Source organism: Scyliorhinus canicula, chromosome 6 (assembly GCF_902713615.1).
Source record: "Scyliorhinus canicula chromosome 6, sScyCan1.1, whole genome shotgun sequence".
Classification (NCBI taxonomy): domain Eukaryota; kingdom Metazoa; phylum Chordata; class Chondrichthyes; order Carcharhiniformes; family Scyliorhinidae; genus Scyliorhinus; species Scyliorhinus canicula.
Window position 1 is genome coordinate 196425382 of NC_052151.1, and position 24980 is coordinate 196450361.

The 24980-nt window shown below is 47.0% G+C and overlaps 1 protein-coding gene across 18 annotated transcripts in view; it reads left to right on the forward strand.

The window, feature by feature from the left end:
• The window catches only part of eys (eyes shut homolog), a 3376609-nt gene that overhangs the window by 2558855 nt on the left and 792774 nt on the right, over positions 1-24980 (forward strand). For all 18 annotated transcript variants that reach the window (XM_038800705.1, XM_038800706.1, XM_038800712.1 and 15 more), the window contains one exon: positions 4586-4774. In XM_038800705.1, coding sequence (XP_038656633.1) covers positions 4586-4774 — 189 coding nt within the window. The remainder of the gene's footprint in view (positions 1-4585; positions 4775-24980) is intronic.

A 24980-nucleotide genomic window follows, 5' to 3' on the forward strand; every position in this document is an offset into this window, starting at 1 on the left:
TCCCTACCACTGACGTCAGGCTCACCAGTCTATAATTACCTGGATTATCCCTGCTATCCTTCTTAAACAAGGGGACAACATTAGCAATTCTCCAGTCCTCTGGTACCTCACCCGTGTTCAAGGATGCTGCAAAGATATCTGTTAAGGCCCCAGCTATTTCCTCTCACTTCCCTCAGTAACCTGGGATAGATCCCGTCCGGATCTGGGGACTTGTCCACCTTAATGCCTTTTAGAATACCCAACACATCCTCCTTGTGCCGACTTGACCTAGAGTAATCAAACATCTATTCCTAACCTCAACATCCGTCATGTGCCTCTCCTCGGTGAATAGCGATGCAAAGTACTTGTTAAGAATCTCACCCATTTTCTCTGACTCCACGCATAACTTTCCTCCTTTGTCCTTGAGTGGGCCAACCCTTTCTCTAGTTACCCTCTTGCTCCTTATATATGAATAAAAGGCTTTGGGATTTTCCTGAACCCTGTTTGCTAAAGATATTTCATGACCCCTTTTAGCCCTCTTGATTCCTCGTTTCAGATTGGTCCTCCATTCCCGATATTCTTCCAAAGCTTCGTCTGTCTTCAGTTGCCTAGACCTGATGTATGCTTCCTTTTTCCTCTTAGCTAATCTCACAATTTCACCTGTCATCCATGGTTCCCTAATCTTGCCATTTCTATCCCTCATTTTCACAGGGACATGTCTGTCCTGCACTCTAATCAACCTCTCTTTACATATCAAACCACATATCAAATGTGGATTTACCTTCAAACAGCTGCTCCCAATCCACATTCCCCAGCTCCTGCCGAATTTTGGTATGGTTGGCCTTCCCCCAATTTAGCAGTCTTCCTTTAGGACTACTCTCGTCTTTGTCCATGAGTATTCTAAAACTTACGGAATTGTGATCACTATTCCCAAAGTAAACCCCGACTGAAACTTGAACCACCTGGCCGGGCTCATTCCCCAACACCAGGTCCAGTATGGCCCCTTCCCGAGTTGGACTATTTACATACTGCTCTAGAAAACCTTCCTGGATGCTCCTTACAAATTCTGCTCCATCTAGACCTCTGACACTAAGTGTATCCCAGTCACCACCGTGTTGCTCCTACATCTTTCCATAATCTGTTTACATATTTGTAACTATCTCACGCTCGCTGTTGGGAGGTCTGTAGTACAGCCCTAACATTGTTACCGCACCCTTCCTATTTCTGAGCTCTGTCCATATCACCTCACTGCTCGAGTCCTCCATAGTGCCCTCCTTCAGCAACAGCTGTGATATCCTCTCTGACCAGTAATGCAACTCCGCCACCCCTTTTACCTTTTACCTCCCTCTCTATCGCGCCTGAAGCACCAATATCCTGGGATATTTAGTTGCCAATCATGCCCTTCCCTCCACCAATTCTCAGTAATAGCAATAACATCATACTCCCAGGTACTGATCTAAGCCCTAAGTTCATCTGCTTTACCTACTACACTTCTTGCATTAAAACAAATGCACCTCAGACCACCAGTCCCTTTGCATTTATCATCTGCTCCCCACCTACTCTTCCCCTTAGTCACGCTGACTTCATGATCTAGTTCCTTACAGGCTTTAGTTACTACCTCCTTACTGTCCACTAACCTCCTCATTTGGTTCCCATCCCTCTGCCACATTAGTTTAAACCCTCCCCAACAGCATTAGCAAAAGCACCCCCAAGGACATTGGTTCCAGTCCGGCCCAGGTGTAGACCGTCCAATGTGTAGAAGTCCCACCACCCCCAGAACCGGTCCCAGTGTCCCAAAACGTGAACCCCTCCCTCCTGCACCATCTCTCAAGCCACATATTCATCCTGCCTATTCTTTCATTTCTACTCTGACTACCACGTGACACTGGTAGCAATCCTGAGATTACTATTTCTGAGGTCCGACTTTTTAACTTGGCTCCTAACTCCCTAAATTTTGATTGTCGGACCTCATCCCGTTTTTTACCTATATCGTTGGTGCCTATATGCACCACGACAACTGGCTGTTCACCCTCCCCCCTTCAGAATGTTCTGCAGCCGATCTGAGAACTCCCTGACCCGTGCACCTGGGAGGCAACATACCATTCAGGAGTCTCGTTTTTGGCCACAGAACCCCCCATCTACTCTCCTTACAATTGAATCTCCTATGGCTATAGCTCTTCCACTCTTTTTCCCGCCCTTCTGTGCAGCAGAGCCAGCCATGGTGCCATGAACCTGGCTACTGCTGCCTTCCCCTGGTGCGCCATCTCCCCCAACAGTATCCAAAACGGTATACCTGTTTTGGAGGGAGATGACCGCAGGGGACACCTGCACTGCCTTCCCGCTTTTTCTCTGCCTTTTGGTCACCCATTCCCTTTCTCCCTCAGCAATCCTAATCTGTGGTGTGACCAATTCGCTAAACATGCTATCCACAACCTCCTCAGCAAAGTGAGTCCATCCGCAGCTCCAGAGCCATTGTGCAGTCTAACAAGAGCTGCAGCTTCCTGCATGTGCAGGAGCGAGGGACATCAGACATGTCCCTGAGCTCCTACATTGAGCAAGAGGAGCATAACATGGGTCTGAGATCTCCTGCCATTTTTAATCTTAAACTTAACTTAGTCCAACTATAATATCAAATAATAGATAAATGAAAAAGGAAAAAAAAAGAAAAATTGTTACCAATCACACAATACAAAAAATAGAAATAGAAAAACCTTACCTTATCAACACACCTCAGGAAAAAGCAAAACTACTTACCAGTCACCAGCCAATCACTTACCTGCTGGCTGTGACGTCACGGTTCAACTTCTTTCTACTTCTACCTGCCCTCGAGTCTCCCTCTTGATCTTTACTCGTCTGGGATCCTTACAGTGATTGTTTTTTTTTTTGGTTAGAGGAGGAGGTAGGGAGGGGAAAAGTGAAGAAGTGTTTGGGGTTTAACTGTCACTTGACAAATGCTCATCCACAAACCACCTTCTGGATACAGTGACCGCAATGCACTGATGCACATTTTCCCCGCAGCAGCCAATCAGCGGCTCCGCTCTGCTGCCCTCTGCTGGATGCTTGCCTTCACTTGAACATGGAAGGTCTCTTTCCCAGGTACACCCTCTGGATACAGTGACCGCAATGCAATGATGCAAAATTTCCCCGCAACAGCCAATCAGCGGCTCCGCTCTGCTGCCCTCTGCTGGATGCCCTCTTACAGTGCAGAAGGAGGCCATTCAGCCCATTGAGTCTGCACCTGCCCTTGGAAAGGACTCCCCATTTAAGCCCACACCTCCACCCTATCGCCGTAACCCAGTAACCAAACTCATCTTTTTGGACACTAAGGGCCAATTTAGCATGGCCAATCCACCTATCCACCTAACCTGCACATCTTTGCACTGTGGGAGGAAACCCATGCAGACACAGGGAGAACGTACAAATTTCACACACACTGTCACCCGAGGCTGTAATAGAATCTGGAGTTGTGAGGCAGCAGTGCTAACGACTGCGCCACCATACACCCCAAATTGCCGCAGAGTGTACAAAGATGTGCAGGTTAGGTGGGATTACAGGAATAGGGCGGGTCCTGGGTAAGGTACTCCAATGATGTGCAGGTGAGGCAGGATTACAGGGTTAGGGCACATCCTGTGTAAGGTATTTTTATAGGCCGGTGCAGACTCGATGGGCCGACTGGTTCCTTTCTACACTGCAGGGATTCTGGGACCATGATGAGATTTTAATAAACCGCCCTGCATTTGACACGTAATGCCAGCCTTGACTGGGACATCTGCAGAGGGTTTACCAGGTAAGCTGTTTTCCATTTTCCTGTGATGCCTTGGAGGAAGATGGACCCATTGTCTCACACCAGGAAACATTGTGCTTTCCCTACCTTGGGTGTCTCCTCCCCTCTCTTACTCATCCCCTCAACATTGCCATTCCTTTTGCACCTTTCTGCCTCCACCTCACCCCACCCATCCCAAAGCATTTAGCTACTTGAAACAAGCCATTTTCCATGTACTATCTATGAATTTTTTCATAAGGTTAATAGAAATGGGATGACTGGGTCTGATCAATCAAGCTGTTTTATGGATTAAGGATTCACAAAACGTGGAACTGCTTTTATTTTATCATGATTGAGTTCATCTGCTTCGCTCACTGTCCTCGCAAAAAAAATCTCTTCCCTCTCATACCTACTAACTGTTCCCGTGAGTTGCTCTCAATCATGTCTGACTTTTTACTGGTGCACACTTTGCAGCAATCATGTATAAATGAAAGAGAACATTTATATCTGTATTTCTGATATTTACTTTTAATAGTTTAGTGAAGGAAGATATTCAAAACCAGAAGTAGCAAGAAAGCTAATTTAATCTAACCTGTTCTCATTTCCGTGCAATATTATTTCCTCATTGTGATCAATCACTCGAATGAAGATGACTGTAAGGTAAGACAGGACACAATGATTAATAGAGGAACTTACAATGAGGCTATTCATTTTTATTATATTTTCTCACAGATATATCATCCTAAAATATGTTTCCCTTTAGTGATCTTAAAATGCGACATTGCTTGATGGCAGGTCTCATTTTTGTGCTGTCATGTTTGACACACTTTTCTTTTGTTCCAGATGCCTGGCCATCAATTATTTCCTCCTCTGCACATGGTCCTGCCATCTCCCTGACAACAGTCTCCATAGCAATGGTGGTGTCATGTGCAGATGATCCCTGCCCGAATGGGGCCACCTGTGAGGATTTGGATATTGGGAAAGTGAAATGTCACTGCTCATCACCGCATGGAGGAGAAAATTGTAAAGCAGGTACAATTATCCAAGACTCCCTGATGTATTACCTTTATCTTCTTTAATTATTTATCACACGAGTTGGGCAACATTTCGAATGAATCCTTTCTGTGTTCATTTTACGGAACTGATGAAGTACTTCAATGGTGATATGAGTAAATTTTACCCTTGGTGGGTTACATAGACACATTTGCGATTGGTTAGAATCCAGCTGTTGATTCATGCATTAAGTAAAATGCTACATTTAAAGTTTGAAGGATTTTCAAATTTTTCAAAGTAATAGGTTTGCATGGAGCTCTTTCATAATCTGTGCTGTTTAATTATTAAAACTACAAAGTTTAGTTCGAACCGCAGAAGCATACTGTACACTTTTTGCATTTTCATTTTTCTAGTACCTTCCATGTCCCCTCCCGTTCTCCCCTGGAAGTTGTACAGTTTTATTTGTTGTCAGAATATTTCCAGTGATGGACATGGCAAAAAGTAATGTTTGTGTTGAAAGTGCTTTTGTTTTTAAAATAATGGTGTTATACACTGGACTCAAAATGCAAGTTGCACCTTCAATGGGACTTCAAAAGAACTCAGCTTATGTGTGCAAATATCTGACGGCGACAGTGCCTCTTAGAAGAGGAGAAAGGACATGTAAATGCTTGATCACAAAGGTGTTAAGCAAAAGTGTGAGACAAGAACAGTTCCAGTAGTCCCATCGAATTAGGCTGCTGTCTTCTGATCAGAAAATTCAATTCAGTTAAAGATGCTTGGATTCAGGCATAAATGGAACGTGATTGATAGAGGTCTTGAGAATTGATGAAGGAATATTATAGGGTACACATGGAGAAGATGCTTCCACTTGTGCATGGTTCGAAAAGCAAGGTCACAAACATAAGATAGTAAGATGTAAATGAGAAACAGAATCATAGAATCCCGACAGTACATAAGGAGGCCATTCAGCCCATCGGGTCTGTACAGACCCTCTGAAGGAGTACTTCACTCATTAACCCCTTATCTCACCTACACATCTTTGGACACTACCATTTACCATGGTCAATCCACCTAACCCGCAGATCTTTGGACTGTGGGAGGAAACCGGAGCACCCAGAGGAAACCCACGCAGACACGGAGAGACTGTGCAGACTCAGCATAGACAGTCACCCAAGCCAGGAATCGAACCAGAGACCCTGGAACTGAGAAGCAACTGTGCTAACCACTATACTAACGTGCAGCATGGCAGAACTTTGACATTTACTTCACATTCCTATGTCATATTATGACAACAGGACACAAATTTCTCATGTCTGTGAGAGGTACACTGGCAGCTTCATGACGCACTAATTCTGAGACACTCCCAGTTGCCAAAGTAGTTCAATAATTCTGAGACACTCCCAGTTGCCAAAGTAGTTCATGGCTCCGGCTCGCTGGATGGTTGGTTTATAGGTGTCAAACGGCATCCATCGAAAAGGTGGCTCATGATGCCACTCCAGCACCTGAGGACTGAGGTGGAAGAGAGATACAATCGGTGTCACGAATTTGCAAGGGCACTGGTTGAGAGGACGATAGGGCCACTGAAGATGAGGTTCCGCTGTCTGGGCCATTCCAGAGGAGTCCCTACAATACCCTCCCAAGTGTGTCTTGCTTATTGTCATGGCATGCTGCACTCTGCACAATATGGCACTGATGAGGGAGATACTTACTTGAGGATGAGGATACCGAGGCAGATCCATATGCCATAGATGGATGTGATGAGCAGCCTGGGAAGGCACAGGGTGAGAATGAGGAGGCAGTGTACAACTCCAACATGACCTCCCTGCTTTTGTAATCTATGCTTTGATTGATAAAGGTAAGTGTTCCATATGCTTTTCCCACCAGCCAATTACCTGCCTTCTGCCTTCAGAGATCTATGGACAACACACCAAAGTCCCTTTGTTCCTCGGAACTTCCCAGTGTCAGGCCATTCATTGAATACTTCCTTGTTAAACTATCCTTCCAAAGTGTATCACCTCACATTTTTCAGTGTTAAATTCCATCAGTCACTTTTCTGCCCATTTGACCATCCCGCCTATATCCTCCTGATTTGAAGACTATCACAACAATCTGTTTCCAGTCAGTTCAGATTTCCGAGCAAGTTACTGAATTCATCACCATCTGAAATTGCACTACAAACAACAATCGAATGGTCGCATTGAACAATTCAACAGTGTGATAAAGGACACTCAGAGAACTAGTATGTTGGGGAGAAATGGTTGAACAAGTCGTTCACATTCTGTTTTGCACATATCAATCTACCCTACAATCTTTGACCACAAAGACACGAGCCAAGCTTATTATCAGTTGTAACCTTTGCATGCACGAGCTAATCTTAAACAGTCACCCCCGGTCAATGAGAAATCAAAGCAGAAGCAAATGAATCCCAAAGCAATAAGGTAAGACAAAAGTATACTTTGACAAACCAACAGTTACAAATGAATTATGATTTGAGATTGAAGAGTCGATTATAAAGGATGTGATAATACGACACTTAGAAAATATGGGATTAGACAAAATATGGGATTAAACATGGATTTATGAAGGGGAAATCATGTTTCACGAACCTAGTGGAGTTTTTTGAGGATGTAACTAGTAGAGTAGATAAGGGAGAACCAGTAGATGTGGTGCATTTGGATTTTCAGAAAGCTTTTGAGAAAGTCCAACATAAGAGGTGAATGTGCAAAACTGAAGCACATGGGATTGGAGGTAATATGTCAGCATGGATTGAAAATTGGTTCGCAGAAAGGAAACAGAGTAGGAATAAATGGGTATTTTTCTAAGTGGCAGGCAGTGACTAGTTTGGTCCCAAAGGGATCAGTGCTTGAGCCCCAGCAATTCACAATATACATCAGTGATTTGGATGTGGGGACCAAATGCAATATTTCGAAGACATGAAACTGGGTGCGAATGTGAGTGGTGAAGAGGACGTTAAAAGGCTCCACGGCAATTTAGATAAGTTGATGTCAGCATCAACGGGACCGAGGTGGAGATGGTTAGCAGTTTCAAATTCCTAGGGGTGCACATCACCAAAAATCTGTCCTGGTCCACTCACGTCGACGCTATCACCAAGAAAACACAACAGCGCCTATACTTCCTCAGGAAACTAAGGAAATTCGGCATGTCCACATTAACCCTTACCAACTTTTACAGATGCACTATAGAAAGCATCCTATCGGGCTGCATCACAGCCTGGTATGGCAACTGCTCGGCCCAGGACCGCAAGGAACTTCAGAGAGTCGTGAATACCGCCCAGTCCATCACACGAACCTGCCTCCCATCCATGGACTCCATCTACACCTCCCGCTGCTGGGGAAAACGGGCAGCATAATCAAGGATCCTCCCACCCGGCTTATTCACTTTTCCAAATTCTTCCATCAGGCAGGAGATTTAGAAGTCTGAGAACACGCACGAACAGACTCAAAAACAGCTTCTTCCCCACTGTCACCAGACTCCTAAATGGCCCTCTTATTGACTGACCTCATTAACACTACACCCTGTATGCTTCAACCGATGCCAATGCTTATGTAGTTACATTGTATATCTTGTGTTGCCCTATTATGTATTCTCATGTATTTTCTTGAATTTTGTTTAATTCCCTTTTCTTCCATGTACTGAATGATCTGTTGAGCTGCTTGCAGAAAAATACTTTTCACTGTACCTCGGTACACGTGACAATAAACAAATCCAATCCAATCCTAAAGGTTAAGTGGGGGTTGCTGGGTTACGGGGATAGAGTAGATACGTGGGCTTGAGTAGGGTGATCTTTGTAAGGGCCGGTGCAGACTCGATGGGCCGAATGGCCTCCTTCAGTACTGTAAATTCTACGATAAATCAAACATGTAGGTACAGCAAATAATTACGAAGGTTAGCCTTAATTGTAAGAGGTACAGAAGCAAGGATGCCTTAATGTAGCTGTACAGGTATTTGACCTCCGTAAAGCTCTGTGGTAGAGAATTCCACAGATTTGCCACCCTCTGAGCGCAGAGGTTTCTCCTCTTAATCCGAAGTGGCCTGTCTCACATTCTGAGACTGGAGTATCGTGTGCAGTTTTGTTCTCCTTCCTTAAGAGAGGATATACTTGCCATGGAGGGGGTGCAGTGAAAGTTCATCAGACTGGGATGGGAGGATTGTCGTGCGAGGAGAAAATGGGTCGCCTAGGCCTGCATTCACTGACAGGGCTGGACAGACTAGATGTAGGGATGTTGTTTCCTCTTGCTGCAGGTTCTAATACAAGGGTCCATCTTCCACTCCCCTCATTCCCCATCCCCCACTTTCCTCATCACCCCACCCTTCACCATGTCCCTTATCTCACCTTGAGCAATGCTACGGAAGATGTGTTCATGTTACATGTATGTTAAGTATTTTTGTGGGGTCTCTCACCATGTTGACCATGGCTGGTTTTGTATTATTTCCTGTCTCTGGAGGTTTCTGTAAAAATACAGCAAAGCCGGAATAACTGCGAATGGTGCAGATTTAATATTCCCGCACGGTTTCCCCTTTTAATGCAACCAATTAACACTGATGTCCGATCATTGTTTCAAAGCTGACTGCTAAATAATTTCAATTAAGCGCCTGTTATTGTATTTTCACAATTATTGATGCTCGTCTGTTTCTTTTCCATTTGCTGTGCAGTAAATTGTTTATTGGGCTTCCATGGTTGATGTTGTTGGATGTCTGGAATCAGTGAGTGTGCTGCTGGAGATTAGTCAGATGAGCTTGGCATCCCCCCTGGAGACAATGGGCAGAAGGAAGGCCCAATTCTGAGCACTGCATCCACAATGCCCTGGCTTTAATGAGCACAGCAAGTTATGGTTATCTCTTCTTTCTGTCAAAACAATGCAGGTCAAAGGTGAGACTGCGCAGACTGTTCCTCTTGAAAGAAAAGAGAAGGCTCTGGTACTAATTTTTAAAAAGATAGAAAATGCTGGTAATATCGGGCGGCAGGGTGCACAGTGGTTATAGAACATAGAACATAGAACAGTACAGCACAGAACAGGCCCTTCGGCCCTCAATGTTGCGCCGAGCCATGATCACCCTACTCAAACCCACGTATCCACCCTATACCCATAACCCAACAACGCCCCCCCCCCTAACCTTACTTTTATTAGGACACTACGGGCAATTTAGCATGGCCAATCCACCTAACCCGCACATCTTTGGACTGTGGGAGGAAACCGGAGCACCCGGAGGAAACCCACGCACACAGGGGGAGGACGTGCAGACTCCACACAGACAGTGACCCAGCCGGGAATCGAACCTGGGACCCTGGAGCTGTGAAACATTTATGCTAACCACCATGCTACCCTGCTGCCCCTAACGTTGTTTCCTCAAGCACCAGGGACCCGGGTTTGATTCTGACCTTGGGTCACTGTCTGTGCGGAGTCTGCACGTTCTCCCCGTGTCTGCGTGGGTTTCCTCCGGGTGTTCCAGTTTCCTCCCACAGTCCAAAGATGTGCAGGTTAGGTGGATTGGCCATGATAAATTGGCCCTAGGTGGAGTTATGGGGATAGTGTGGGCTTTAGGCCTCGGTGGGGTGCTCTTTCAGAGGGTCGGTATAGACTTGATGGGCCGAATGATCTCCTTTTGCACTATAAGGATTCTATTCTATTCTGTTCAGATCTGGGAGCCTCTGTGGATGAACAGAATTGGGAAAAGTTAGAAATGGAGCAGATTTTGAGCAAGGAAAAAAGTGGAGAGGTTGGATAAAGAATAAAAGGGTTAACTCAGTGAGAAGGTAGCAGAGGGATTAAATGATCGAAAAGTTGGTAATGCAAGAGCTAAGGGAATGATGATGGGACAAGTAAAGAAACAAACGATATGTCTGGAGGAGGTATCAATAGCAAAATAATCAACAGAAAAGTCATCCAAAAGCAAAAAATAAGAATAAAATGAGACCAAAACTTAAAACCTGTGAATAGAAAGGAAGCAAAATGGGAGCAGAGATTACAATCTGAAACTCAGTACTGAGCCTGGAAGGTTAGAAAGTGACTAATTGAAAGATGAGGTGCTGTTCCTTGAGCTGATGTTGAACTTCAATAAAACATTGCAGGATTCTGAGGACAGGGAGGTTAAAGTGAGAGAACAAGGGTGAATTCAAAAGACAGGCATCCGGAAGCAAGGGGTCATGCTTGCAGACTGAATGGAGGTGTTGCATAAAGCGTTTACCCAATCTCCGTTTGGCATTCCCAGTGTTGGAAAGACTGCATTGTGAGCATCACATTCAGTGCAGTGAATTGGAAGGAGGGTCTGGGTCCTTGACTCGTAAGGAGAGAGGAGGTAGAAGGGCAGGTGTTCTAGCCCCTGTACATGCATGGGAAGGTGCCATACGAAGGAGTGATGCTGCCGGAGTGATTGAGGAGTGGGTCAGGGTTTCACCGAGAAAATGCTGAAGGTATGAAGAGACTGGATGTGTTTGGTGTTAGCATAATACTGGAGGTGGTAGAAATGGTGGAAGATGATCCGTTGAATGTGGAGGCTGCTGAGGTGGATGGTGGGGGGAGGGGGCGGGGGGAACCCAATCGTGGTTCTGGGAGGGAAAGAAAGGGTGGAAATGGAGAAAAAGGGAGAGTCACAGTTGAGGGTCTTGTCAACCACAGTGTTAAGCTCCAATGGTAACCTAATGGTAATCTAATTAACCAATTAAAATTCAATTCACACTTAAATAGTTAAAGTAACAAATTATTTAAATTTAATTTTGGCGTAACTTACAATATACCATAACAAATGCATATATGTACTTTTTACCTTCTGCAATAAATGCACCCTATTCCGCTTTTTGCATTTTTTTTTCTTTACTATGTATAATCATGGACTGACTAAACCTCATTGCCAAGTCTACAAAGTGAAAAATGAAAATGGTCTTTCCTTTATCCCTGACCTTAGGATCCAGAGCCACAACTTCATTAAAATCCATCTCTCAGGGCATACTCACTATGGGTTGCAATGGTGTGTTTCTATATTTCTTAGATATATCACATCTATCGGTTTTTAAAGTTTGGTGCGTTCTTCATCTCTTATACCCGCATCCCTGAACAAAATTATTAATCTTTGGGAAGACGGATGACCAAATTGCCGATGCAACTTTAACACAATAAACTTTTTGTTTTCTAGACTCCTGCTCTGCTGCTAACCGCACTTCCCTAATTTCTTTACAAGAGATTCATTAATGGGATCTAATAGTGTCCAGACTGTAAATTGTTAGTTTGCAGTTTTTTCAAATATGATGGCTTTGTCGTTTTCCATGTCAAGATTCATATGTGCTTTCTTCATCGAATGTCAGCTCAATTATAAAGGTATTTCACTAGATACGACAGCTGTGCTCACAAAATGATCCCTTCTGGCAATTTTGCAAGGAATCACTACTCTTTTCAGTTATTTATCATTCCCATACCTAAAACACATGGAACTTCCAAATTCCTTGACCTTGTTCCGACCTTTGTCACTTTAGAGAGTCCAGGTAATATTTCAACCAGTCCATTCCACATATGGTAGATGTACATCTACTGTCTGATACAACACAATTGGTACAGTGGTTAGCACTGTTGCATCACAGCTCCATGCTCCCGGGTTCAATTCCAGCCTTGGATGACTGGCTGTGTGGAGTTTCCACTTTCTCCTCCGTGTCTGCGTGGGTTCCCTCCAGGTGCTCCAGTTCCTTCCCACAGTCCAAAGATGTGCAGGTTAGGTGGATTGGCTAAGATAAATTGCCCCTTAGTGTCCAAAAGGTTAGGTGGGGTTGCTGGGTTGCGGGGATAGGGTGGAGGTGTGGGCTAAGGTACGGTGCTCTTTCCAAGGGCAAGTGCAGACACGATGGGTCGAATGTCCTCCTTCTGCACTGTAAATTCTGTGATTCTATGACTCTGCAACCAGCACTTTCATCAGCGGATGGAACCTTCTTGTTCTAAGATGCTGTCTTTTCTTTGGTTCATATTTTCCTCTCGTTCTCCAGGAAGGCTTCTTGATGCAATATGGCGATAGTCCAACTCGGGAAGGGGTAGTACTGGACCTGGAATAAGCCAGGACAGGTGGTTGAGGTTTCAGTTGGGAGTTGTGACCACAATTCTGTAGGTTTTAGGGTATTATTGGATAGGGATAAGGGTAACCCTCGTGTTAAGGTGCTAAACTGGGCAAAGGCAAATTACGATAACATTAGACAGGAATTGATGAATTTGGATTTGGGGTGGCTGTTGGAGGGTAAATCAACGTCGGACATGTGGGAGACTTTCAAGCGACAATTGCTTAGGATTCAGGGAAGTCATGTTCCTGAGAGAAAACGAAGGATAAGTAAGGGAAGTTGAGCGATAACTTGGATAACGAGCGATATTGTGAACCTCGTCAAAAAGGAAAGTATTCCGCCTGGAGGTCGGTGACTTGTGGTGTCTGGGAAGTGGAAGGGTGGGTTAGTAAGTTTGCCGATGACACAAAGGTTGGTGGAGTTGTAGATAGCGTTGAGGGCTGTTGCAGGTTACTACAGGACATTGACAGGATGCAGAGCTGGGCTGAGAAGTGGCAGATGGAGTTCAACCTTGATAAATGTGAAGTGATAAATTTTAGAAGGTCGAATTTGAATGCTGAATAGAACATAGAACAGTACAGCACAGAACAGGCCCTTCGGCTCTCAATGTTGTGCCGAGCCATGATCACCCTACTCAAACCCACGTATCCACCCTATACCCGTAACCCAACAACCCCCCCCCTTAACCTTACTTTTATTAGGACACTATGGGCAATTTAGCATGGCCAATCCACCTAACCCGCACATCTTTGGACTGTGGGAGGAAACCGGAGCACCCGGAGGAAACCCATGCACACAGGGAGAGGACGTGCAGACTCCACACAGACAGTGACCCAGCCGGGAATCGAACCTGGGACCCTGGAGCTGTGAAGCATTTATGCTAACCACCATGCTACCCTGCTGCCCCTGAATACCCTGAATACAGGGTTAAAGGCAGGATTCTTGGAAATGTGGAGGAACAGTGGGATCTTGGGGTCCACGTACATAGATCCCTCAAAGTTGCCACCCAGGTTGATAGGGTTGTTAAGAAGGCGTATGGTGTGCTGGCTTTCATTAACAGGGGGATTGAGTTTAAGAGCCGCGAGGTTTTGCTGCAACTTTATAAAACCCTGGTTAGACCACATTTGGAATATTGTGTCCAGTTCTGGTCGCCTCATTATAGGAAGGATGTGGATGCTTTGGAGAGGGTGCAGAGGATATTTACTAGGATGCTGCCTGGACTGGAGGGCATGTCTTATGAAGAAAGGTTGAGGGAGCTGGGGCTTTTCTCACTGGAGCGAAGAAGGAAGAGACGTGACTTGATAGAGGTGTACAAGGTGATGAGAGGCATGGATAGAGTGGATAGCCAGAGACTTTTCCCCAGGGTGGAAATGGCTGTCGTGAGGGGGACATAATTTTAAGGTGATTGGAGGAAGGTTTAGGGGAGATGTCAGAGGCAGGTTCTTTACACAGAGAGTGGTGGGTGAGTGGAATGCACTGTCAGCAGAGGTGGTGGAGTCAGAGTCATTCGGGACAGTTAAGTGACTCTTGGACAGGCACATGGACAGCAGTAAATTGAAGGAGTGTAGGTTAGGTTGATCTTAGATGGCTGGCACAACATCGTGGGCCAAAGGGCCTGTACTGTACTGTACTGTTCTATATTCTATGTCCAATGTTCTAAAAATAAAAAGTAGGCTTTTGTACGGTCTAGAAGGGTGGGGACAGTCGAACCCTTGAGGAGTATAAAGAAAGTAGGAAGGTACTAAGCGGGAAATTAGGAGGGCTAGGAGGGGTCATGAAATGTCCTTGGCAAGTAGGATGAAGGTGAATCCCAAAGCTTTTTATTCATATATAAAAAGCAAGAGGGTGGCCAGAGAAAGGATTGGACCACTTTGGACAGTGGGGAGGAATTTGTGTGTTGAACCAGAGGAAATAGGCGAGGTACTAAATGAATACTTTGCATCAGTGTTCACCAAAGAAAAGGTTTGTGGAAGATGATTCTTGGGTAGAGTGTGTGGACTGTCTGGATAATGTTGACATCGAAAAGGAGAAGATATTGTGTTTTTTAAAAGACAGTAAAGTAGATAAGTCTCCTGGGCCAGATGGGATTTACCCCAGAATACTGAGGGAAGCAAGGGAGGAAATTGCTGGGGCCTTGACTGACATCTTTGTATCCTCATTGGCTACAGGTGAGATCCCAGAGGACTGGAGAATAGCTAATGTGGTACCGCTGTTTAAGAAAGGTAGCAGGGATAATCCAGGAACTATAGGCCTCATGTCATTAGCCGGTAAATTATTCAAAAGAATTCTCAGAGACAGGATTTATACCCATTTGGCAATAAATGGACTTATAAGCGATTGACAGCATGGTTTTGTGAAGGGGAGGTCGTGCCTCACTAACTTGATCGAGTTTTTGAGGAGGTGACAAAGATGATTGATGAGGGGAGGGCAGAGGATATTGTTTACATGGACTTCAGTAAAGCTTTTGACAAGGTACCACATGTCAGACTGGTACAAAAGGTGAAGTCCCACGGGTTCAGTGATGAGGTGGCAAGACGGATACAGAACTGGCTCGCGTCACAGAAGGCAAAGGGTAGCAGTAGAAGGGTGTTTTTCTGAAGGGAAGGTTGTGACTAATGGTGTTGCACAGGGGATCTTTGCTGGGGCCTCTGTTTGTAGTATATATTAACGATTTGGAGAAAATAAGTAGCTGGTCTGATTAGTAAGTTCATGGATGACACCAAGGTTGGTAGAGTGGCAGATAGTGTTGAGGATTGTCAGAGGATACAGCAGGGCATAGATAGGTTGGAGACTTGGGCAGAGAAATGGCAAATGGAGTTTAATCCAGACAAATGTGAGGTAATGCATTTTGATAGGTCTAACATAGAGGGGAAATATACCGTAAATGGCAAAACTCTTGGGAATATAGAAAGTCAGAGAGATCTGGGTGTGCAGGTCCACAGATCTTTGAAGGTGGCAACACAAGTGGACAAGGTAGTCAAGAAAGCGTACGGAATGCTCGCCTTCATTGGAAGGGGCATCGAGTATCATACTACAGTTGTATAGAATGTTGGTACGGCTACATTTGGAATATTGCGCACAATTCTGGTCGCCACACTATGAGAAGGATGTGGAGACATTGGAGAGGGTGCAGAGGAGGTTGACCAGGATGTTGCCTGGTTGCCTGGAGGACGTCAGCTATGCGGAGAGGCTGAATAACTTGGACTGTTTTCACTTTTTGAAAGTGAACCCGCGGAATGCGACGGGCGAGCACTCAGAGCCTGCGCAGACCAGCTGGAATGTATTCGCAGACATCCTCAACACCTCACATCTCCGCTTCGGGGTTCCCACCTCCTTCAAGAAGACCGCCATAATACCAGTACCAAGGAAGAACAAGGTAACGTGCCACAACGACTACTGACCGGTGGCCCTGACATTTGTTCTTGTGAAATGCTTTGAGTGGCTAGCCATGAGACGGATCAACGCCAGCCTACCAGATGGTCTCAATCCATTGCAGTTCGCCTATCGTCGCAACTAGTCCACACCAGATGCTATCTCGCTTGCCCTACAATCATCACTCGAACACCTCGACAACAAAGACACATATGTCAGACTGCTGTTCATAGACTACAGCTCCGTCTTCAACACCATTATCCCAACAAGACTAATAACCAAACAACGCAATTTTGGACTGGACCCCTCCCTGTACAGCTGGACCCTTGACTTCCTCACCAACAGACCACAATCTGTCAGGATGGGCAACAGCACCTCCTCCACAATAGTCCTCAACACCGGGGCCCCGCAAGGAGGTGTGCTCAGTTCTCTACTGTGATTGTGTGGCAGGATTCAACTCCAATTCGATCTATAAGTTTGCGGATGATACGACTGCGGTGGGTCGTACCTCAAAAACGATGAATCAGAAGGGAGATAGATCACTTGGTTGCATGGTGTACCAAAAAGAACCTCTCTCTAAATGTCGGCAAGACCAAGGAACTGATCATCGACTTCAGGAGGCACAGCACGGCCCCGCCTCCCGATTATCACAGACTTCTACAGATGTGCCATAGAGAGCATCCTGTCCGGCTGTATCACAGCCTGGTATGGCAACTGCTCAGCCTCAGATGTAAGAAACTGCAGTGTGGTGAACTCAGCCCAACATTTCACACAAGCTTGCCATCCTCCCATTGATTCTGTACACACTTCCCGCTACCGCAGAAAGGCAGATAGCATTGTCAGAGACACTCCCACCCAACCTTTGCCCTCTTCCAGACCCTCCCATCAGGCAGAGATACAGAAGTCTGAAGATCCAGACATAGGAATGGCTTCTTCCCCACAGCTACTAGACTCCTCAATGACTCCCCCTCAGACTGATCTATTCCCTGTAAGAACACTATTCACGATGCCCTATGCTGCTCTTGCTCATATATTTGCTTTGTTTGGCCCTTGTTCCGCACTGTAACCAATCACTAGTTGTTGATGTACTATTTGTCAATGTGCTCTCTGGATTATCATTTTTGTCTACAATGTATGTACTGTGTACATTCCCTTGGCCGCAGAAAAATACTTTCCACTATATTTCGGTACATGTGGAAGTAAATCAATTATAACGACAGAGGTTGAGGGGTAACCTAATAGAGGTTTATAAGATTATGAGGGCATGGATAGAGTGGATGGGTAGGAACTCTTTCCCAGGGTTTGGGGGTCAGTCACCAGGGGGCATAGGTTTAAGTTCCGTGGGGCAACGTTTAGAGGAGATGTGTGAGGCAGGTTTTTTTACACAGAAGGTGGTGGATGAGTGCCTGGAAAGCGTTGCCAGGGGAGGTTGTGGAAGCAGATGCATTAATGCCGTTCAAAAGGCACCTTGGCAAACACATGGATAGGGTGGGTAGAGAGGGATACGGCACTAGGACGTGCTGAGGGTTTTGGCCAAGGTTTTGGTATCATGACCCCTACAGGCTTGGAGGGCCGAAGGGCCTGTTCCTGTGCTGTATTGTTCTTTGTTCTTCAGTGTTTGGTTAAAAACACCCTATTACATCGCTTTGGACAGTTTATCACATTATGACACTTTGAATCACAGCTAGAACACCGATTGATTACATCCTGGGCATTTGTGGGATTCAATTTTCAGTTGGAATTTCCCTATTTACTCTTTCTACCATAGTTGTTAAAGGTATTTCTTTCCTTGATAGTTTTTACTTATAAATATTTTGTGGTCTATTTCTAGACCACCTAGCCAAAATCTCGTTAACATCATGTGACATACTGTGTGGAGTCTGTACGTTCTCCCTGTGTCTGAGTGGGTTTGCTCCGGGTGCTCCGGTTTTCTCCCACAGTCCAAAGATGTGTGGGTTAGGTGATTGGCCATGCTAAATTGCCCTTAGTGTCCAAAAATAAGGTTAAGTGGGGGTTACTGGGTTAAGATAGATACGTGGGATTGAGTTGGGTGCTCTTTGTAAGGGCCGGGGCAGACTCGATGGGCCGAATGGCCGCCTTTTAGACTGTAGATTCCATGTCTGTCTTATTGCTGATTGGCCCATTTGCGTCATGAAAGCTACGCAGGAGGAATAATTGCCCAGCATCTTTTTTTTTTAGACCTTTTGACATTTGAACAACAGGTTGTGTCATTCTGCAAATTGAACTTCAGACAAAACCAGAAGCCTATCTATATTTATAACTTGGCGCAGTGCAATAACTTGAACGCCAGCAAGGATTGAGGAATTTCCAAACTGAAATTTTGCTACCTTGTATACAGTCTGCTAAATTCTATTGTGTACTCTTCTATGGAGGTATCGGACTTTCAAGATTTGTAAAAATTTGACCAAACCTCATAATCACTTAATAAGTCATCCTTTATGTGAATCTTATCCATGAAAAATAATCATGTATCCAATCGTTCTCTGAGTTTAAATTCAACAGCTCCGATTCTGAAAATACCTTGCGTCTTATTTTGCTGTCATACGGTAGCGAAGTGCAAAGGTCATTCCTTATATTATTTTGTGCAAGGACGTAACCCATTGTCCACACGATAACTTCATCAGGCTGATACTCAGAAAACAGTTGGGTAGTTATTCCCCGAAACTTTACCCTTGGATTCAGCCATATGTTTTCCAAATTATTCTAAATCACTCTTCAGGTTAGAATTCCGAATATACGGCGGGATTCTCTGTTGCCCGATGCCAAAATAGTGTTTGGTGATCGGGCTGCGATTGGGCTCCGACGCCGTAATCGGGGACGGCGGCGGTTTGACGCCGGTCAGCCAAGCTCCGCCCCCTCTGTAATGGTGTCATCGTGCAACAGCTTTGGTGCGTCATCGGCCGGCCCTTCTGCGATGCTCTGCCCCCGATGGAACGAGTTCCAGACGGCGCGGGACACGTGTGGTCTCAGCCGTTTGGCAACCCAATGTGGCGGCTTCAGACTGTGCCCAGCGCTGCCACACTCGGCTGGGATCCATGCCGCTAGTCGGGGGGGCTTCTGGGAGTACTGGGGGAACTGTTGGGGGGTGACCGGGGGCCTGTGTGGTCGGGGATTACATAGATTACATAGAATTTACAGTGCAGAAGGAGGACATTCAGCCCATCGAGTCTGCACCGGCTCTTGGAAAGAGCACCCTACCCAAGGTCAACACCTCCACCCTATCCCCACAACCCAGTAACCCCATCCAACACGAAGGGCAATTTTGGACACTAAGGGCAATTTATCATGGCCAATCCACCTAACCTGCACATCTTTGGACTGTGGGAGGAAACCGGAGCACCCGGAAGAAACCCACACACACACGGAGAGGATGTGCAGACTCCGCACAGACAGTGACCCAAGCCGGAATCGAACCTGGGACCCTGGAGCTGTGAAGCGATTGTGCTATCCGGGTTGGGTCCGCGCACGGCGTGATCGCTGCAACTTGTCCACCGTGCGCATGCCTGGCCTGCAACCCGGCCACTCTCTGGCCGTTGTCAGCATGGGAGGCAGGGTTTCACTCAGTGCCGGTGCTGGCCCCTCACCAGTTCCCGAATCGGTAAGGATTTCACACAGATGTTTTGGTCGTAAAAGACCACACGTGCTCCTCTCGCACTTAGCCGCTGAAACGGAGAATCCAGCCCATAGTCTTCTGTTCGAAGTTTGCCATCCTTTTTTCTTCCAGCAGAAACCATTCTCTGCTACAATTGTAAGCCCCGATGGTAACTCTATAATAACCAGGAAGTAAATCTTGACTTCTTCAACTCCAAGTTTTTTGTGTTCAGTAATTACTTCTCCAATCAGAAAACAGTGTCACCTGTATCCTCTTTATAAATTGGTACAGTCTATTAAACAATAAGTGCAATATATTAAACATTTAAAACCCCAGTTCACACAAGGAAACATTAATGCTTTCCTAACAACAGTGGAGGAGATTCAGATTTATAGCATTCGTCGTATTTTGTTTTAAATTGCAGTCATTAATGTCTTCCCTGAAGCATTTTATCTACTCCAGGTATTGATTTCATAAATGTAAAGCACTATTTGTAGCACAGAAGAAGGCCATTCAGCCCATAATACGTGTGGTGATTCTTAGACCGAGCTATCCAATTAATCCCTTTCCCTCTACTCTTTCTCCATAGCCCTGAAAGTATTTCCTGACCAATCATATATCTTCTCCGGCAGAGACATTGAGCAGTGAACATATGCATAATTTGCCCCTCAGTTCCATCAACATTAATATTTCTAAAGTAAACAGTTTAATTTAACAGTAGCCCAAGGAATATGCAACCACAACCATATTATTACTCAGAAACTAGGAGGGCATAGATCGGCAATAAAATGTTGCAGGGGGTTCATTCTTTTAACAGGCAGGTGGCTTTCAATCTTTAGTGAAAGAATGTTCATGTGAATGCAAATTTCCCTTAATTATTTTAATATCCTGCCTACACGAATCCCAATAGTATCAGGCTGTGTTAAGGGATGAGCTTGGCAGTTGAATGTTGGGATTGTGTGTTGGGAATACAGTTCATGACAAGGCTGCACAACCCACAGTGGTGGATGAAACCTGTGCCCATATAAAAGCTCTCTGGACCTTCCCGACGGCCACCTCGTATTTACCCTTGGAAATGTGGTCCAGGCAGCACGGTGGCGCAGTGGGTTAGCCCTGTAGTCTCACGGCGCCGAGGTCCCAGGTTCAATCCCGTGGGTCACTGTCCGTGTGGAGTTTGCACATTCTCCCCATGTTTGTGTGGGTTTCGCCCCCACAACCCAAAGATGTGCAGGGTAGGTGAATTGGCCATGCTAAATTGCCCCTTAATTGTAAAAAATGAATTGGGTACTCTAAATTTATATTAAAAAAAGTAAATGTGGTCCATATACTGAATGTACATTGGACATTGTAGGAAGTAAAACAACTATAGGTAGCCCTGAGAAACACTCTGAGTGACTCTTGGAGATGTTTGTTGCCTCTGCATTGATAGAGTTAGAGATGCGTTCCACTGGCTGGGTTAACAGACTATCCTGTTGGTCAACTGGTAATCCCTCTGCCCTGTCTTCCGAGACAAGGCTGTGGTGGTACGACTAGGAGGTTTACGGTACCTATCTGCCATTGGTGCAGAGCACTCGCTGCCCATTGGCTCCGGTCGGTCATGTGCCTCTCTGTTGATTGGTTGAGGCTAGTCGTGTGACTGCTCACCGATTGGCCTACGAGGCGGGGTATAAGAACCCGTAGGACCCGGCAGTCGGCCTTTCTCTGCAAGTCAACTGCCGGGCACACAACTAGTTGATTAAAGCCTGATATATGGAACTTCTTCACGACTCGTCCAATTGATGGTACATCAATTTAATCAACTAGAATTTTGAAATGGAGCTTCGGATCAAACCAGACTGCCTCCGCATCAGCCCGCATGCTACAAACGTGTCAGCAACTTTTAAACATTGGCTGGCGTGCTTCAACAGCTACCTCTCCACCACAGGCAGCCAATCCATTAAGGAGCAGAAACTCCACATCCTCCACTCGTGCGTGGGCACCGCCGTCTACTCGATGATTGAGGATGAACAAGACTATCACACGGCCATGGACCTTCTGAAAGGACATTTTCTCAGGCCTGTTCACCAAATCTACGCACGGCATCTCCTGGCTACAAGGCAGCAGTTGCCCGGTGAGTCCCTTGATGAATTTTATCGGGCTCTAGTTGTCTTGGGGAGAAATTGCGCCTGCCCGCAAGTTACTGCGGCAGAACATACGGAACTGTTAATTCGGGTGCCTTCGTTGCAGACATGCAACCTTCAGCAACCCCAGCGACTATTAGAAACAGACACTTTAAGCCTCGCTGAGGAATGGACCCTCGCATCCCCTCTGGAGGTTGCCGACCGAAACGCTCGCGCATATGCCCCCGGCCGCGCGGCAGCCCCTTGGGCAACGTGGCACGCAACCCCCCTGTCCCCCGCCAACTCCGACCTCCCCCCCACCCCAGGCCTGCGCTGCGGGGCACCCCGATAAACTCACGGGGCCCCGCTATTACTTCTGTGGCCTGGCCAAGCACCCCCGCCCGCGCTGTCTGGCCCACTACGCAGTATCATAGAATCATAGAATTTACAGTGCAGAAGGAGGCCATTCGGCCCATCGAGTCTGCACCGGCTCTTGGAAAGAGCACCCTACCCAAGGTTAACACCTCCACCCTATCCCCATAACCCAGTAACCCCACCCAACACTAAGGGAAATTTTGGACACTAAGGGCAATTTATCATGACCAATCCACCTAACCTGCACATCTTTGGACTGTGGGAGGAAACCGGAGCACCCGGAGGAAACCCACGCACACACGGGGAGGACGTGCAGACTCCGCACAGACAGTGACCCAAGCCGGAATCGAACCTGGGACCCTGGAGCTGTGAAGCGATTGTGCTATCCACAATGCTACCGTGCTGCCCTATGTATGTATGTAAGTAAGTATGTAAGAGCTGCGGTAACAAAGGTCACTATTCAGTGGCCTGCCAATCAAAGTCGGTCGCTTCTGTTCCGCACAGCGACCGCGGATCGCCCCCTTCCCTGTTTGCGAACCTCACCCCAGATTGCAAACCCGTCGCCACTAGGAGCAGACGATACAGTGCCCAGGACCGGACCTTCATCAGGTCCGAGGTCTAGAGGCTACTAAAGGAAGGAATCATCAAGGCCAGCAACAGTCCCTGGCGAGCCCAAGTGTTGGTAGTTCGGACTGGGGAGAAAAACCGGATGGTCATTGACTACAGTCAGACCATCAACAGGTTTACGCAGCTGGACGCGTACCCTCTCCCTCGTATTTCCGACCTGGTTAACAGGATCGCGAAGTACGAAGTCTTCTCCAAGGTGGACCTTAGGTCCGCCTATCACCAGCTTCCCATCCGCGCGGGTGACCGCAAGTACACCGCGTTCGAGGCAGATGGGCGCCTCTATCACTTTCTAAGGGTTCCATTCGGTGTCACAAATGGGGTCTCGGTCTTCCAATGGGAGATGGACCGAATGGTTGACCAATACGGTTTACGGGCGACCTTCCCGTATCTTGATAACGTCACCATCTGCGGCCACGACCAGCAGGACCATGACATCAACCTCCAAAAATTCCTCAGTACTGCAAAACTCCTTAACCTCACATATAATAAGGATAAGTGCGTGTTTCGCACCGACCGTCTAGCCACCCTCGGCTACGTAGTGCGTAACGGAGTGATAGGCCCTGACCCCGAACGCATGCGCCCCCCGATGGAACTCCCTCTCCCCAACTCCCTCAAATCCCTTAAACGCTGTCTGGGCATCTTCTCTTATTACACCCAGTGGGTCCGAACTATGCCAACAAAGTCCGCCCCCTCATCCAATCCAACACTTTTCCACTGTCGATGGAGGCCCGCCAGGCCTTTAGCCGCATCAAAGCGGATATCGCAAAGGCCACGATGCGTGCTATCGACGAGTCCGTCCCATTCCAGGTCGAGAGCGACGCGTCTGACGTAGCTCTGGCGGCCACCCTGAACTAAGCGGGCAGACCTGTGGCCTTCTTCTCCCGGACCCTCCATGCTTCCGAACTCAGCCATTCCTCAGTGGAAAAGGAGGCACAGGCCATAGTTGAAGCTGTGCGATACTGGAGGCACTATCTGGCCGGCAGGAGGTTCACTCTCCTCACAGACCAGCGGTCAGTGGCCATCATGTTTGACAATGCACAGAGGGGCAAGATCAAGAACGACAAGATCTTGCGATGGCGGATCGAGTTGTCCACGTACAACTACGATATCTTGTATCGTCCTGGGAAGTTTAATGAGCCTTCTTTTGCCCTGTCCCGCTCGGTACCTGTGCCAGCGCACAGATTGACCGCCTCCGCACCCTCCATCCGGGGTAGCCCGCTTCTATCACTTTATCAAGACCCGCAACCTGCCCTACTCCATTGAGGTCAGGACTGTGACCAGGGATTGCCACATTTGCGCAGAGTGCAAACCGCACTTCTACCGCCCCGAGCAAGCGCATCTGGTAAAGGCGTCCCGCCCTTTTGAACGTCTTAGTATGGACTTCAAGGGTCCCCTTCCCTCCAACAACCGCAACACCTACTTCTTAAGTGTGATTGACGAGTACTCCCGCTTCCCTTTCGCCATCCCCTGCCCCGACATAACCACGACAACCGCCATCAAGGCCCTCCTCTCCATTTTCTCCATGTTTGGTTACACCGCGTACATCCACAGTGACCGGGGGTCCTCCTTTATGAGTGACGAACTGCGTCAATTCCTGCTCAGGGGTGGCATTGCCTCTAGCAGGATGACCAGTTATAACCCCCGGGGTAACGGGCAGGTCGAGCAGGAGAATGGCACAGTCTGGAAGACCGTCCTACTGGCCCTACCGTCCAGAGATCTCCCTATCTCCCACTGGCAAGAGGTCATCCCCGACGCCCTCCATTCAATTTGGTCTCTCCTCTGCACTGCCACAAACCAAACGCCTCACGAATGTCTTCTTGTTTTCCCTAGGAAGTCATCCTCAAGATCCCCGCTCCGGACCTGGCTGGCCACCCCCGGCCCATCTTGCTCCGGAAGCACGTGCGGGTGCACAAGTCCAACCCGTTGGTTGAACGAGTCCAGTTACTCCACGCTAACCCGCAGTACGCGTACGCGGAGTATCCCGACAGTCGGCAGGACACGGTCTCCCTTCGAGACCTGGCACCCGCCGACGTGCGGCCCCAACCCCCCACATCAACACCCTCCGCCCAGTGCCACTCCCCGCCCCCTGGCAACCCCGCAACC